The following is a 15,972-nucleotide window of genomic DNA, read 5'->3' as shown; positions in this document are numbered from 1 at the left end:
GCGCTCCGGGTTGAAGCCACAACTCATCTACCGAAACTCAGTCTGGAATTTCATTGCACTCCAGTAGTCAGTCAGCCAATCGTAAATCTCTTGGCTAGTGTGGCCGACATTGCGGCATGCGCTGCCCGAGTCGCTCGTTCACACAGTCTGGGATCTGTACCAAAAAGGTAAAGTACACGGTTGGTGGATCTGCCACTGGTGTCCATGTAGCCTTTCTCTTAACGTTTTGCGCCGTAGACGCGTATTTATTGCCATTTTGAGAATGTGGTCGTTGGAGCCTTGGCAACCGCATTATAAGAGCCTGTTATAAAGAAGGGAACTTCGGCCCGCAGCCGCTATCATCGTCAACCTCTGCTGATAAATACACATCGGAGTTGCCTCCCCGGCGTAGCTATGGCGGAAACAGCATACACGAGAAACAAGATGCGGCCTTTGGTGGACCTGCTTTCTAACTCCAACATGCTTGGTTTCCATGGACCCTGGGCCCCCGTCTTGGCCGACCTCGCCATCCAGTCTACTCTACTTTTTCCTGACTGTGAGGCCAAGTGCATCGGTCAGTGCTCACCCTCATATAAGAGTATAAGAGCTGACGAGACCACCGACCTTAACCCCCAGGGTAAAATTTTCCCGCAAGACGGATCGGTCTACAAAAACCAGTACGTTACTTACAGCAAGTCATGGGAACAATTGCGAAGAAAATCTGCAGACCGCCCCGCTATGTTGTCGCTGCCCTGTTATGTTCTGTGGGAGGCTTTCTACAGGGCATCGACACCGGCATCATTGGCCCGGTGACTGTCATGGGAAAGTATGTTGAGCATTTCGGCCACCCAAGCCCTGCCATTCACGGCCTCATCGTGTCCTCGATCCTGCTCTCCGCCGCCGTCACCTCCTTTCTGGCCGGCCACGTCGCCGACAGCCTGGGTCGGCCGCTGGGCGTCGCTATTGGGGGGCTCATTTTCGCTCTCGGCGCCGTGCTCGAAGCAGGCGCCGTCCATCTCGGCATGTTCATCGCCGGTCGTCTGATCGTCGGGGTCGGAGAGGGGTTCATCAACGGCATCATGCTGGCGTGAGTTGCAAACAACTGGTGCCTTGACGGGTGCATTGGCGGCTGACGGGGGATGGAAATTGCTGCTAGGTATATCTGCGAAATTTCGCCCGCACGGCATCGTGGAGCCTTGACCACTGGACCGCAGCTTTTTGTCTGCTTCGGCATCCTGGCAGGCTTCTTCACATGTTACGGAACCGCACGAATCGAGACCGATCTGAGCTGGCGGCTACCCTTTATTCTGCTGGCAATATACGCCGCTACTTTTGCAGCGGCCGCCTACTTGTTGCTGCCTCCGTCTCCAAGATGGCTCGCAGATCAAGGCAAGGGCAAGCCCGAGATTGCTGCGGCCTGGGCAACGCTGGAGGTCAAGGCTGCCGACAACGATGCACCAGAGAATGCGTCACCTGCTGATTTGCCGACCACGATCCCCAGAAAGGGGTTTCATGTGTGTATCCCACATCTCAAGATGTTAACGAACCTTTATAAACTTCGAGTTGCACTGTTCTCATGGCAGTGAACGGCGAGTGCATTGACACTGATCCACGCTAACATTTTTCTGTAGGTCATGGATGTTCTCGCACCAGAAGCTCGGCCTCGCTTCTTCATGGCCATCTTTCTCATGGCCATGCAGCAGCTCTCTGGTATTGATGGAGTCCTCTATGTATGTTCTCCCTCCAATGCCTCCGAGAGCAACGCATCTCACATATTATAGTACGCTCCGCTTCTTTTTCAGCAGGCCGGCATTGGCGCCGACGGCGACACATTTCTCGTTTCGGGCATACTAGCTATCGTCATCTTTGCCGTGACCATTCCAGCAACAGTCTGGGCGGATAGCTGGGGGCGCCGTACAAACACCATTTTCGGCGGCTTGGGGATGGCAGGCTGCATGTTTCTTCTCGGTGGCTTGTACGCTGGTAATGCGGTCTCCCCGACGAGCACCGCGCGTTGGGTTGCTGTCGTCACCATTTATGTCTTCACAGCTATATTCTGTATCTCATGGGGCATCGTTTTAAAGATTTACGCGGCCGAGATCCAGCCTCAGAGAACAAGGGCGACGGCCACCAGCATCGCCCTCGGCGCAAATTGGCTCACCAACTTCGTCGTCGCCCTCATCACGCCTATTCTCCTCTCTAAAACGAGCTGCGGGGCCTATTTTCTTTTTGCTGGTTGCACCTCTGCGACTGCAGTGGTCTGTTGGTTCGCCATGCCGGAGACTCGACGACGAACCTTGGCCGAAATACAACAAGACTTTCGATCGAGCCGCGCAAAGAAGCACGTATTACGGCGGCCGTAAAAGGGCTGCGATCTTTAACAGTAAAACGCTTCTGTACGATTTCATAAAGAGTTGTTGTTGCCTAAAGGCTGGTTCATAAAAAGGGTACCTTGGTTGTTATTGCCCCGGAACCAGTGGACGTTATCTGCTAAGCGAGCGTAGCTACTAGACGCAGAGCCACAAAGCACGAATAGATTAAGTTTAAAATTCAAATATTGTATATAAAAACGTGTCACTGGAGTTCTAGAGTAATTTCGATCTTTCGGAGTTCATTCAGTCTCTGGTGCCTGCCACGTGATCTTTTCGAGAGCTCCCGAACGGCGTCACTGCGACGGTTGTGATCGAGTACTCCACCTACAACGTCTAGGCTAGCTTTCCTTCGTCAGTGTTTGATCGATTACCGGGGGTGCTGGTCTTGTGTTGATCGGTCAATTCCAAAATGAATGAACTTCCGTTTCAGTCCTCAGAGTCATCTGCGGTTGCTGTCGCCAAGCGAAGGCGCCGAGGTGGCACGAGGAGGAGAACTGGTAAGCAACATTCTACACTGTGACTCGGCGTCAACTTTATCCCTCGCATGTACTGACTCTACATCCCAATTCAGGTTGGTTAGTAGCTTCTATTTATATGTTTCTTCTTATTTTTCCTGGTCTACCTTGCACTGCCTCTCGAGGTCTGCTGGGCCAACAGCGCCTTGCTGCCTCCAGCTCACAAGGCCAACACCGCTAATCAAATCATCTGCAGCGATACCTGCAAATCGCGGCACACAAAGTGCGATGAGGAAAAGCCAATCTGTGGGAACTGCAAGCGCCTCGATCTGCACTGCCGCCAGCCTAGCCTGATTCTCCGCTTCAAAGGCAGGCCACCCGACGAGCCGCGACGAGGTGCCGCCCGAGACGTCTCATCATCTGCCGTAGACCAACAAGCTTCCATTCTCGAGACGGGGGTGGTGGGCTCTGCGTCGCCCCCATCTCCAACATTTACATGGGTTGACTTCAATACGAATCCTTCGGAGTCATCATTTTCAGCGCTCACACCGGGGGGCTCCCAATCGCGCGTAGGTGGAACGGTGTTGCTGACACCAGAAATGGTGCATCTACTGAAGAGGTACCAGACTGGTGTTGCGACGTGGATGGATATGTTTGACGGCAACTGCACCTACCAGCGCGAAATTCTACGCCGATGCACAGGCTCGACTCTTCTTGTGCATAGCGTCTGTGCCTTCACGGCGAAGCATCTGAGCCTCCTACCCGCGGGGGAGGTGTGGGAACACGCGGCCAATTGCTACTACAGCAGAGCGCTGCAGGCGCTCCTCGAACAAATCAGGCGCGGGGCCAGCCATCTAGAGGACACGCTCACGGCGACTATGCTGCTGGCCAGCTATGAAATCACAGCAGATCAGGATGATGCGCACAAGCCTCACTTTGATGGTGCCACGCGCTTGATTACCACTCGCGGAATCAGCGCCTCGTCGACCGGAATGGACTTGGCCAACTTTTGGATCTACATTCGCCACGAGATCTTTGTGGCGCTGGTCAACGAAGCGCCGCTGCAGATTGAACCCCGGACATGGAAGGTCATCTGGCGGGAAAAGGAAACGGACGAGCACGCCCTCGGGAACCACATACTCTGGCTTGTTGGCAGAGCCATCGACGTTGTGTATCGGCTAGGAACGCCATCAGAGCGCCGAACGGACATCCAAGATGAGGCAGCGAAATGGTTTGACAGCCTGCCCGCGTCCTTTCACGGAACTCGATACAGCGGCCCTGATGATCAAGGCTTTTGCAAGCTCTACTTTGCAGTTCCCGCTAGTGGTGCGTTGAACTTGTTCATATGATTTGCGGTAGGCGTGGTACTAAAATTTCATTTCAAAGCGGCGGCAATGTTACTATATCACCTCTTGCACCTCCTATTACTTGCTGAGCGTCGCACGCGGAGCCCTGTTGGTATAGAAGAAGAGTTGAGACAACCACGGCCAGCCTCAGAGCGGTTGGAAGCTGCTCAATCAAGGCTGCAGATAGAGCATCACGCGACCGAGATTGCGAATATCGGGATATCGGACCTTCCGCAGTGCGTCCGTAACTTTTCTGTACAAGCAACTTTTTTCGGTACGTTGACGGACAAACCCCTACCTGTCTGTCATTGACGAGTCACGGCGCAGACGCTGAGGGATTGATGCTAAACAACTGCCTTTAGCTGCAAAGCACATTAGCGGGACCAGCAGAAAGTTGCGACTCTATAATATGCTGATGGACATTGAACAGCATGTGGGGTTCGGGACTCAGAAACGCATGAAGAGACTTGAGGAGCTTTTGAGCTTGAGCGGCTGAGTGGTTGCGTGGTTGATGAGGCTTGAGCTGGCGTATGTAACACTGAAAGTAGGTGCCAGAGTACATGAGCGATGAAGTATCATTGTTTCTGTGATTCAATCGTTGTATCATGTTATTCTCTACTTTAAGAAGGAATTATTCTCAAGCCGTGGCTAATATTGAAGTGTAAGCAATGGAACAGGTCAGCGATAACTAACTTGGTGGTTGCAAACTATCAGCGACTGAACAGAGTCTGCTGGGCACAACGAATGTGTTACTGAGTAGTTACAGATTCTCCACTGGGGAATTTTTTTTATTGCTTGCACGTTACTAGTCATACCGAACGTCGTCTCGTTTTGCAAGTTGCCAGGATCTCGTGGCTCCAGGGTAGGCTGGCCACATATCAGTATCAGTAGCAACTTGCACAGCTTACCCTGCAGGCCGCCCGTCATTTAGAAATCAGCCACATGCCAAAGGACGAGTAGCTTAATGTGTGGATCTCAAATGCAGCCCGGGTCTATCTTGTACTGCGACAGCCACTTAAAAGGGGCCGAATTGCAATGCCGGGTCCACCCACACCAGGACAGGGCCCCCGTCCTGATTGCCGGCAGCTGGGTGTCAAAGGTGTGTGTCTCGAATGGGTTCCACACTAAAAAGGACAGGCAGTCAAAGTTGGGACAAATGCATGAAGGTCAATATTCCAAGCAAAGAATGTAAATAGTTGATCACACGAAAGAGAGGAGCAAGAGTCTGGGTTGAGGATATGTTGTAGTTGAATGCCAGGTTCAATACGAGTCTTTACCCAGCCATGGTACTTGTTCCGTCTCAAATCCAGACTGGAATTGAAAAACAAGAAAATAAACCTACTTAGGACGGACGCGACCAAGATCCTCAGTACTAAAAGTAGATTCGGAATCTGGCAAGTCTGCATGCTGGTCACAATACCACTACCGTGCCGCGCTACCCCCTGCCTGGTCCCTCCTCTCGCGTCCTCTTTCGATCCCACAAGCACAAACTCCTAGCAGCCCCTTGTCTTGGGCCATCCTACATTCGTTTTTCTTTGTTTCCCAGGCCCTCTCTGGCCTTGTCCATCTCTCGCTAAATTTTTTTTTGAAACCAAATCACTCTCTCGCTCATGTTGTAATCCATCCTCGCAGCCATGCGTCTATCCTCGTTTTGGCGCTGCGCCGCCGCTGTTGCTGGTAACCTCGATTCCCTCCCCCTCCTCCTCCCCTTGTTCAATGGCCCCCTCCTGCCGGGCAATGCAACTCTCTGAATGTTGGCCCATCAGCGTCGCAAACAATGTCTCTTGCAACGGTCATATAACTGACAAATTCCATTTCGCCAGCCCTCGTCCCCTCCTTCGCCGCCGCCGCCGACGACGCAGACAACCCGAGCGGCCAATCCACCTTTGTCTCCCCCGACAAAGATCTCGGCTTCGCCTTCACGATTGGCGACGAGGATGTCAACGACTACTTTGTGACGATGCGTCTCCGGACGACGCGCTCCTGGGGCGCCATCGGCCTCGGCAGCCACGACATGGCCGGCGCGCTCTACTTTGTCATGTACCTCAACGACAGGGGCGACAACGTCACCTTCTCCCCGCGCCTCGCCTACGGCAACTACGAGCCCCGGTTCTACGACACGATGCGCTGGGAGTACCTCCCCGGCACCCGCGTCCAGGACGGCTTCGCCACGCTCTCGTTCCGCTGCATCGAGTGCCAGAACTGGCCCGGCGCCGACTCGGGCAAGGGCTACCTCGACCTCAACTCCAACAGCCAAAAGTCCATCTGGGCCCTCGGCCCCCGCCAGAAGCTGCGCTCGAGCGACCAGCGCGCCGCCCTCCGCTACCACGAGTCCCACGGCGTCTTCAGCATCGACATGGCCCGTACCAAGGGTGCCGCCGACACGCCCGCCCTCACCGACAAGTCGGTCGACGAGGGCATCACCCAGCTCGAGCACGCCACAAAGCTGTTCGACGTCAAGTCGTCCATTCACGCCGCCCTCATGACGCTCGCCATCCTCGTCCTCTTCCCGATCGGCATCGTGCTGCTGCGCGTCGGTCGCTGGGCCACATGGCACGGTGCCAACCAGGGCGTCGCTCTCATCGTTGTCCTTGCCGGCTTCGGTATGGGTATCGCCACCAGCTTCCATTACAATCGCGTAAGTGACCAATGTAATCTGATGCTAAGCAATCCGACCGCTGACCTTGATTGTCCATTACAGTCTATGCGCTTCAACTCGGCGCACCAAATCATCGGACTCCTCGTCGTCGCTTTCCTCCTCGGCCAGTTTGCCCTCGGTGTCATGCACCACCTCGAGTTCCGCCAGACGCGTGCGCCAACGAAATACGGCCGAATCCACGTCTGGCTCGGCAACGGTGTTCTTCTTCTTGCCGTCTTCAATATGCTGTAGTAAGTCTTGACGGCCTTTCCGATCAGCACATGACCAAGTTTCCTAACGCGAGCACCAGTGGTTACTTCTTCGCCATGAATTATGCGGCAGCACTTGGTCTCTGCATCACCGTCATGGTGCTTTGCCTTGTTGCACTGTTCCTCAGCATTCGCCAGATTCGCGCCGCCAAGAAACGCCGTATCGCCGCCGCCTTTGGTGCCGCACAAGCCGCATCCTATGGCGAGGACCGATGGTCCGACAACGAACCGGGCACGACACGCGGCAATGGTGACCATGATCCGCTACCTAACCCCAATGTCAACAAACTTCCCAGCTCTCCTTCTCCATGGAAGAGCGGCAGCGGCGGCCGCATGTCTTATGAAGACGAAGGCCACGAACTAGGGACCCGGACAAACAAGCCATTCTCGTAGGCTGATCTACTCTTCAATCTTCGTTGTGACATATTTCTCCATCTGTTTCTTTTTTTGCTCTTTCAAGGTTTGGCGTTTTGGTGCAGCAAGGGCCGTGACAGCATACATGTCCACATACTGTCACTCATTGGGTGTCGTTTCTTCTTCTCTTCAACCACACGCAGTAGTGCACCTACAGGCAGCACTTGCTAGCACACTGTTTTCATCTTAGGTCGGGTATCATGCAATTTGTTCTTCGCTCGTGAGCGATGTCTAACCTCGATACTTTTTATACTTAACAAATGCTTTTTAAAACAATGCGATGCATGTAATCATTAGCTTGCGTGACTCATATCACATCTCTCCATCCTTTAATCGTCTTCCTCGTCACCTTCTAACCACACCTCATGGCCGTCGCCCTCCTTGACCAGCAAGCTCGCCAGCCACGCGCAGACGGATACGCCGCTCAGCGCCCACCACACCAAGCCCACGTAGCCGCGGTTCAGGCCGTAGCCGTAGACGGGACCGCCAATCATGGGCCCGACGGTCCTGGCGGCGCTGCTGACGCTCTGGCCCAGCCCGTGCACGGTGCCGAGCACGCTCGGGTGCGGCGAGCCGTTGTTGATGAGGATGGCCATGCTCGGCAGCGCAAACGTGCGGCCGACGACCTGCACCAGGAGCGCGCCGCAGATGGCCAGCCACACGGCGACGCCGGCCTTGGCCGCGGGCGGCGGCACCGTGCTCGGCACGACGGACAGGTACGGCACGAGCAGGTAGGCGAGCGGGAAGCACAGCAGCGACAGGCGCCAGGACCGGACGGTGCCGAGCCGCGCCGACAGGTTCGGGTACAGGAACAGCTGCATCAGGATGCCGATGACGCCGAGTATGGCCATGGCCGCGCCCACGCGCTGCGGCTCCATACCCAAGCCCCCGGTGAAGCGGAACGGCAGGCGCGGCGGCGGAGGCGGCGGAGGCGGCGGCGGCGTCTTGGTGGTGGTCTTGGACGGGTCGTAGACGGGTGTCGAGAGGAACACGAACCACAGCGCGTTAAAGGTGCCAATGTGAAACGTCAGGAAGAACTGCGCGACAAAGGTCAGGACGACGTTGCGGGTGAAGATTTGGCGGAACGGCAGTCGCCGGGTGTAGCGGGCGCCGCGCCGGCGCCGTGGCTTGGCCGCGTCGTCGCCGTCGTCGCGAGAGGAGGGCCCGCGGGCTTCGGTGTCGGAGGCGAGCTCGACGTCGTGCGTGGCGAGGGCGGCGTACTCGCCGCGCTGGTCCACATGTCTGTCTCTGCCGCCGCCGACGCTGCTGCTGCCGTTGCCACGCAGCGCCGCCGCCCAGAGCCGGCGGGCGACGACGACGAGTCGCCCGCCGAGGCGCAGGCCGAGGTCCGGGGCGTCGTCGCGGAGGGCGTCGAGCGTCTCCTCGATGCCAAGCCAGACGGCGGCGGCGGCGGCGGCGAGGAACGCGGCGCTGACCATGTTGGGCAGGGCGTAGGGGTAGGCGCGGAAGAAGCGCACGCGGCCAAAGAGCGCCGGGTAGCTGCCGGCCGGGTCGGACAGGAGGCCGCCGAGGATGGGGCCGACGATGACGCCGACGTTGAAGGTCATGGGGAGGAGCATGAAGGCGCGGGGCTGGAATTTCTTTTCGCGGACGATTTCGCTGATCCTGTCATTTGTCTGCAAGTCAGTGGTGGATTCGGATTATCTCTTTTTTTTTTTTTCCTCTCGTCTTCTTCTCTCCGAATGTGTGTCTCGGAAACCAAAGTACATTGGGCAAAAAAACAAGAAGATAAAATAATAATAATAAAAAATATAAAAATATAAAAAAAAACATACATGGTTCGCATGACGCCAATGTTACCGTTGGTGGCGCCGCCCAGGGTCCGGAAGAGCAGGGCCTGCCAAAAGGTGGTGGAAAAGCCAAAGCCCAGGCAGGAGAGACTGGTGCCGGCGAGGCCGATGAGAAGCACCGTCTTGCGGCCGGCGCGGCGCGAGTCGGCGACGCGGCCCCAGAGCAGGGCCGTGACGAACTGGGCGGCCATGAAGCTGGCGTGCAGGATGCCGGCCTGCGTCGCAATGGTGGAGTCAGGCAGCTCGGGGTTGAACCACTTGAGCTGGTAATACATGTAAGCCTGTGGACAGCGATTCGCAATTAGTCTTTATTGTCCATTTTGTGGTTCATTGTCACGGCCGGTCGGTGCACGCCGGTCGGTGCACGCCGGTCGGGTCCGTTATTGCGGAACGAGGGTACGGCTTCACCTGCAACGACGTCTGCACCAGCGGCTCACTGAGGCGCGACAGCGTCAGGATAGCCAGTTGGCGTTTTTGCGGCATGTCCTTCCATGCGACGGGTTTCTTGCTGGCCTGCTCCTTGGAGGCTGGTAGCGGCGGCGGCGGCGGCAAAGCACCAGCACCGGCACCGGCACCAGCGGTGGACGCATCGCCGCTGCTCAGTAACGGCGGAAGCACGCCATCTGGGTTGTCGAGAGACGGCCGCGGCGTGCGGCGGTCGTGGTCACGTATCATCGAGAGGATGTCGACGAAGCGTACAGCATGGCACGACAAATAAAAGTAATTATAGAAGTTGTTTAAATAAAAAAGAAACAAATATACACATGGCCAAGAGGCAAAGGTAAAAGAAGAAGAAGAAAAAAAAGGTTTGGCCTTGTTGGTCTGCCGTTGGAGAAATCTGGAGCCTTTTGCTAGCCACCTTATTGGGACTTTGCCGGCGCCGGCGCCGGAAGATCGACGGTGACAAGACCATTTTGCTGGGAGCTCGTCGTCGGGGATTACGACTCGGTCACTCTTTGCCGAGCATTGTGAGATGTTGTATGCAATGAGATTTTGACATGACAAATGTACACTTTGTTTACAGAGCGATGCATTCGTTTTTGGTTTGTCTTTCTCTTTATTTCCGACGTTTCCAAGTATCGATTTGAGATGCCTCCCTCCGCAATAAATGCGGAACAGGCGGAAATGGCCGTGCTCGGGGATCAATGTCGGACTACCGAAACCCCCTCCATTATTATAGCCTGGGGGTTGGAGGTGGAGGGTGGCACTCCCCTGCAGGTGGCGATTGATTCGACAGCCATTACTCAACAAGAGCCTCCATGCCTCCTTGCTGGCGCCGAATGAACGGCTTTGCATATGTCAGTGGTGCTTTGCGAACCCCCCCCCCCGGTCTGCGTGGCGGCTGTCTGTCTGTCGTTTCTGGCAAGACCTGCCGGCCCCGTGTTATCGGGCGCAGACGCTCTCTTTTGCGATCAAGTCTTCAACAACAGGTTTGTTCAAGCATCATGACCAACTATTGTATAATAAATGTGCGGTCGGCAAGTGGCGGAAAGGCCCACGTAGTTGGCCATCGCTACGATTCGGCGTCGGCTTCTGACGTTGGCGTGCGGGTTTTCTTACACGGACGCCATGCGGGCGGGCGAGACTTTGACTGGGCCAATAACAGGTTAGATGAATGACGGCGGCGCATTATCAAAGTACAAGTATGCTAGTGTCGAATTTAAACATCTTTTTTTTTCATCTCTTTTTGCTCTTTTGTGTTTCTTTTGTTTCAGACGTTTCTCTTCAACTCGAGTTCATAGAAGCTTGTCACGCGAATCTTTGTATTCGAAAAAACGGGCAAAATTGCTCTCAAACTCCATCGGCTTGGCTATGGTACCAGATGAGGACGGGGATACAGGCTCGCCAACTTGGGGAAGCTAATAACGGCTCGTAGTGAAGCTTCACTCACGAGTCAGGCAGACGGGCGCCGTTTAGCGCAGATACCCAACACCTATCCGTACCCAGGCACCACTACTCTCGATATACTCGGTTGTCATGGAAAATACATTGCAACTAGGTCAAGTCAAGTACGTTTCCACTCTGCATGAGGCTGCTTGGCCTACACACTGCCGCGCTAGTCTCACCATGTACATGCCCAAGCAACCACCAAATCTGTCACGGATGCGTATTATTTAGTTTTACTCCTCTCTCTCTCATCTCAACTATGAAAAGATAAACATTGAGCGAACAAGCCCCTCATCTTCCCTGGTAAGCTCTTGCTGGTTGTTCAACTCGACAAACTCGTCCATGTCGTGACCGGCATGCTCAAGGTACCACAGGCCCACGTCCACCATCTCGTCAAAGGCCGCATCGTCGTGGCAGTTGTCGTTTGCGAAATTGATCATGTCCCGCCCGGTGACGAGCATGGCGGAGCGATACAGCTGCGTGTTCAGGTCGTCCCTGGTCATGGTGCACGGCAGGGCTGCCTTGTCGCGATACGCGGAGCAAAAGCTGCGGCACAGCACCCGAATCAGCTCCGCGTACGAGGGCTCCCGCTTCCGGGCACCGATGAGAATACAGTGCAGGAGCGAGATGAACTCGGAGTTGTCGCCGTTGACACCTCTGCCCTGGCTGGTGGCAAACTCCCAGTCAATGGCGACGGGGCGGCGGTGGTCGTCGTCGTCGTCTGCGTCGGGATTCTGTATGACCACATTGCCAAAGTTGAAGTCTCCATGCATCAGACACTGCGGGTAGTCAAATTTGGGGCGTTGAATGTCCTCCACCAATCTTTGAAAGTATTCTTCTCCCTTGGGCGAGCCGCGTAGATAGTTCGGCAAAGGCTCCATGACGAGGTACCACACGGCGTCCGCCGTCAGGTTCTGGGAGACCACCTTGGACAGTTCCGCATGCGCTTTGACGGCGCGAGCAGTCTCCTGGCTGTGAAGTGTCGCGAGGGAATGGCCCAGTATAGAACCGATGCGAGAAACCCTTTCGATTGCCTTTTCGCAGTTCGGCTCTCGACACCAGCCCTGTATAGCGTTGTGGAGACGCAGGACGTGGCCCAGATCCTCGATGAGCAGAATCGATGATTCCTCGCTGCTGTCTGAGAGTCGCAGATCCGCCTCGGAGCCGCGGTCATGCCGCAGAACCTTGGGCAGTCGCCAAGCCAAATCACAAGCTGCATCTTGAGCCAATGGCCCGCCCTTGTCCCAAAGCGAGATCATGCTAGCTTCAACACGCTGTACAAGCAAAAATAGAAGAAGAACGAAGAAGGAAGAAATCAGTGTCTCGTTGTAAGCAGTATAAAGGAGAACCGTGGTGGCCATTGTTCGCGTTGACGCTTACCTGGCGCTCGATGGAAAAGGGTTGTAGATGCCCATCATCGTCAAAGTACGGTCGGCCATGCTTCAGAATGACAGACTGCGGACCGTCCGTCCCAGACACTTTGACAGCGCGCATTGTCGAATTTGTTGATCCATGCGGGCATCTCTCTGCCTCCCACACGGTACCGGGATAGACAGACTCCAGGTATCGCGAGTAATTTGGTTGTGACATGACGCAAGACAACCAGTTAGTATGAATGAGATAGTGGCGAGCAGAGAGGCAAGTGTCTTGGGTAAAGAAACGAATCGAAAAGTGGCCCTACAGAGGAAACTTGACAAGGAAAATCTAACAAATTAAGTAATGCATCGTCCGTCCTTTTTTTTTTTCTCTCAGGGCTAAAATAAGCTTAAATGCAGTCGCCCACGCCTGTCATAACGAGGGCTGAGAAATGATTCATCGCGGCGACCCGTTTTAGGAAGGCGGCGCAAAAGGTGTGACACAGCGTTCAGCCTGTGTGCATCAGCCTCCAACAAAAAGTCGCGAACTGGTCATCGGCGGGAGATGAATCGTATCGTCTCTATTGCAGCTCGCTTGGATCGGTAATTGAGGCTTGTCCTGGTGACAGCGGTGCGGCCAGTCACAGTTCTTTCAAACCTGATACTTCCTTCAAATGACGAGCAATAAGCCAGGTTAGTTCAGGTTCAGAGACAACCAGCGACCAACCAATACACTTGGATCATCGAATCAATTGCCAATTTCTGGACTTTGTGCTTTTCAGAGAATATTTAAAGGAACGAAATGTTCACAGAGTTGTTCCTGTTGCACACTTTATGCAGGAAACTGGAAGAGTTTTCTAATATCTCGTGTTCTAAGCACATGATGATCCTTTTGCACAGCATAGAGCCAGTCAAGCTCACACCTCTTCGACACTCTACATGAGTTCGCCTAATCAATATGAACAGTGCACATAAATGAGCATATCCCGCGGCGCATTGAAACGGATGGCTCCCAGCCCAACTTAGTCTGGTTAGCGGCAGGCGCGCGCCTTGCTCTGTGGAATTATTATTCCCAGCAAGCTATGGCAATGTGTAGTGGGTGTGCACAATGGTTCAGGTGCGTCCCGGGCATCCGGGGTAGACTTGGCAGCGGAAAACATTGTTTCCAGTGTTTTCAGCCTGGGCAAACTAGATCATTCAGCTAAACCAACTACTTTAGGCAAGAAATGGTGGATATCCTGTAATCACAGTCATCATGTGTCAATGCAGTAGTGATGTCATTTCTAGAGTGGTCGATTTTCCATCCGAGTAGGTGCGCACCCAAGGCAACTAGACGACTGGTCAACTTTCGCATCACAGTTGGGCGAGGAAAAGGCAGCTTGCTTCAATGCTCAATGCTCGGTGCTCGGGACATCGTACTGCCGGAGAAAGTATTCCTGTCTCCATGAGGAAATGCCGCATATCCGTCGGGCAAAGTGTGCTTACCTGCGCCGATATTCGAGGCTCGGAGCATTACCCTAACGGAACACGCGCAGTCACGTCAACAACTAAATAAAACCTTCTTCTTCTTCCCATGCAGAATAGGCCACTCAGCGTAATTGCATTCATCTCAGGACAACAATATGAATTTCTTATTCGTGATATCTCTTCTCATAGGAGCTTCCCAGTCTTTTCTGGTCCCGAAGCTCCCGGGCCAGTACTCTGTCGCACACAAAGTAGAGGATCTCACCGACGCCAGTAGGTTGGATCCATATGCTCCTCCGGGGAAGAAAGCTCTGCGCCGCATTCTCGTCTCTGTTTTCTTCCCACTGGACCCTCAACAGTCCCCAAGCTCGCCGGAAGTGCTTCCTTACCTGCCCCCAGAAACGGCGCGCGTTTACAGTCAGATGGCGGTGGGCCTAGGACTGCCAGCCGATCTGCCCAGTTCGTTTGACATTGAGTACTATACTTTTCCGCCTGTTGCAGCCTTGAAGGAGAACAACGAGGGCAAGGGATTTCCTATCGCCATCTTCTCGCCCGGTCATACAACCTCGAGGCTTCTATACTCAGCACTTGCGCGCACTCTTGCGAGTCGCGGCTACGTCGTCATCACCATCGACCATCCATATGACGCGGCTATTGTTGAGTTTCCTGATGGCAGTGTAATTCTCGGTGATAGCGATACGACAAACTCCACTGAAAGACTTCGAAATCTCAAGGTAAGCATCACATGCGTGTCACCGGTATAGCGGCTAAAAGAAAGGACATACAGGTCCGAGGAGGGGATATTTCATTTGTCATAGATCAGCTGCACGACAAGACGATGATGAATCAACTCACAAAGGGATTCCCTCATCGAATTGACCTCGCCAACATTGCTGTATTTGGTCATTCCCTTGGGGGCGCCGCCGCTGCCGCGACCATGCTCAGCGATAACCGCATCAAGGGGGGGTTGGATATTGACGGTGAAATATTTGGCCCTGTTATAACCGAAGGATTAGCCAAGCCCTTTATGCTGGTTAGTTCAGAGGCAAATAATGGATCAACGAGCCTTGAAAACTGGAATCCATTTTGGAAAAACCTCCGCAATACAAAGGTAGAAGCATCCATCTTCAACACTACCCACATTTCGTTTCTCGACATACCTCTGCTCCTTACTGTTTTCCCCCTTTCGAAAGAGCAGAAGACCCTGGTAGAGGCCGCGTTTGGAACGATTGAGGGGAGTCGTATTCAGGAGGTCGCGCTCGGCGTCTTGACGGCCTACTTTGACGAGCTATTCCGGGGAAGGAAGACACCACTGTGCAACCTTGGTCGCAAATTCCATGAGGTTTCTATTGTCAGAAGTTCTTTGTCACAGTCCTGCTGCGGCTGAGTTGGCTAGTAGAAAATTGGCACACATATAGCCTGTCATGAGAGCTGAAAAAAGTTCAGTGCTCATTTTTTTATATAATACAAGACTAGAGGTCAAGCTGCTCACGGATAATGAGGTGCCTCGTCCTAGAAGTTTTCCTGTCGGTATCGTGTGGCGTGACAAAGCCGTCGAGAATGTACATGAAAATAGTCAAGATGAAAGGACGCTGTCTCCATGATGAAGAAATTGGTCAGAGTTGCCATGTATCAAATACCTGCGGCAAGCAAGACCGGGTACCTGCATGAGGTCAACTGGGGCTGGCAGCCGTCTGTGGCCGCTACCTGCTACCATCCCTACCTGACAGGTGAGAGGGCGAACTAAAACATGCATGCGTTTAGTATATTGAATGAAACATTTCTGATGACGCCCAATCTTGCTCATTCGCCAATTCCTCTCTTCAGTACACTCAATTGTCTGCGCCGACTTTTCGTCGCCGTTTGCCGTTGCACCTGAGCCCGGCCGCCGCCGGAACCGGAGGGCTCGCCCCGCCCAGGCGGCCAACCACCGGAGCTCTCCGGTGTCTTACGGTGCATTACTACAGCCTTCTCCTCCACGC

The 15,972-nt window shown here is 54.3% G+C and overlaps 5 protein-coding genes across 5 annotated transcripts; 3 read left to right on the top strand and 2 right to left on the bottom strand.

Moving 5' to 3' along the window:
* Positions 1-459: 459 nt before the first annotated feature.
* On the top strand, positions 460-2,342 carry V2A60_001418 (general substrate transporter; the record flags this gene model as incomplete). The annotated part of the gene is made up of 5 exons (XM_083252779.1): positions 460-656; positions 707-1,066; positions 1,136-1,493; positions 1,611-1,709; positions 1,761-2,342. The coding sequence occupies 5 exons, from the start codon at positions 460-462 to the stop codon at positions 2,340-2,342; spliced, it is 1,596 nt and encodes a 531-aa protein (XP_083108905.1).
* A 1,063-nt stretch (positions 2,343-3,405) lies between these two features.
* V2A60_001417 (uncharacterized protein) lies at positions 3,406-7,452 on the top strand (the record flags this gene model as incomplete). Its single annotated transcript, XM_083252778.1, has 4 exons — positions 3,406-4,132; positions 5,976-6,790; positions 6,854-7,038; positions 7,101-7,452. The coding sequence occupies 4 exons, from the start codon at positions 3,406-3,408 to the stop codon at positions 7,450-7,452; spliced, it is 2,079 nt and encodes a 692-aa protein (XP_083108904.1).
* A 350-nt stretch (positions 7,453-7,802) lies between these two features.
* Positions 7,803-9,959, bottom strand: V2A60_001416 (uncharacterized protein; the record flags this gene model as incomplete). The annotated part of the gene is made up of 3 exons (XM_083252777.1): positions 7,803-9,099; positions 9,270-9,565; positions 9,651-9,959. The coding sequence occupies 3 exons, from the start codon at positions 9,957-9,959 to the stop codon at positions 7,803-7,805; spliced, it is 1,902 nt and encodes a 633-aa protein (XP_083108903.1).
* Positions 9,960-11,428: 1,469 nt separating this feature from the next.
* On the bottom strand, positions 11,429-12,665 carry V2A60_001415 (uncharacterized protein; the record flags this gene model as incomplete). The annotated part of the gene is made up of 2 exons (XM_083252776.1): positions 11,429-12,445; positions 12,552-12,665. 2 exons carry the CDS (start codon positions 12,663-12,665, stop codon positions 11,429-11,431), a joined length of 1,131 nt encoding a protein of 376 aa, XP_083108902.1.
* Positions 12,666-14,148: 1,483 nt separating this feature from the next.
* Positions 14,149-15,377, top strand: V2A60_001414 (alpha/beta hydrolase family protein; the record flags this gene model as incomplete). The annotated part of the gene is made up of 2 exons (XM_083252775.1): positions 14,149-14,724; positions 14,778-15,377. 2 exons carry the CDS (start codon positions 14,149-14,151, stop codon positions 15,375-15,377), a joined length of 1,176 nt encoding a protein of 391 aa, XP_083108901.1.
* Between the last annotated feature and the right edge of the window lie 595 nt (positions 15,378-15,972).

This window comes from Cordyceps javanica, chromosome 1, assembly GCF_051103115.1.
Source record: "Cordyceps javanica chromosome 1, complete sequence".
NCBI classification, from domain to species: domain Eukaryota; kingdom Fungi; phylum Ascomycota; class Sordariomycetes; order Hypocreales; family Cordycipitaceae; genus Cordyceps; species Cordyceps javanica.
Note: the sequence above shows the minus strand (reverse complement) of the source record. Positions and strands in the feature narration are given on the sequence as shown.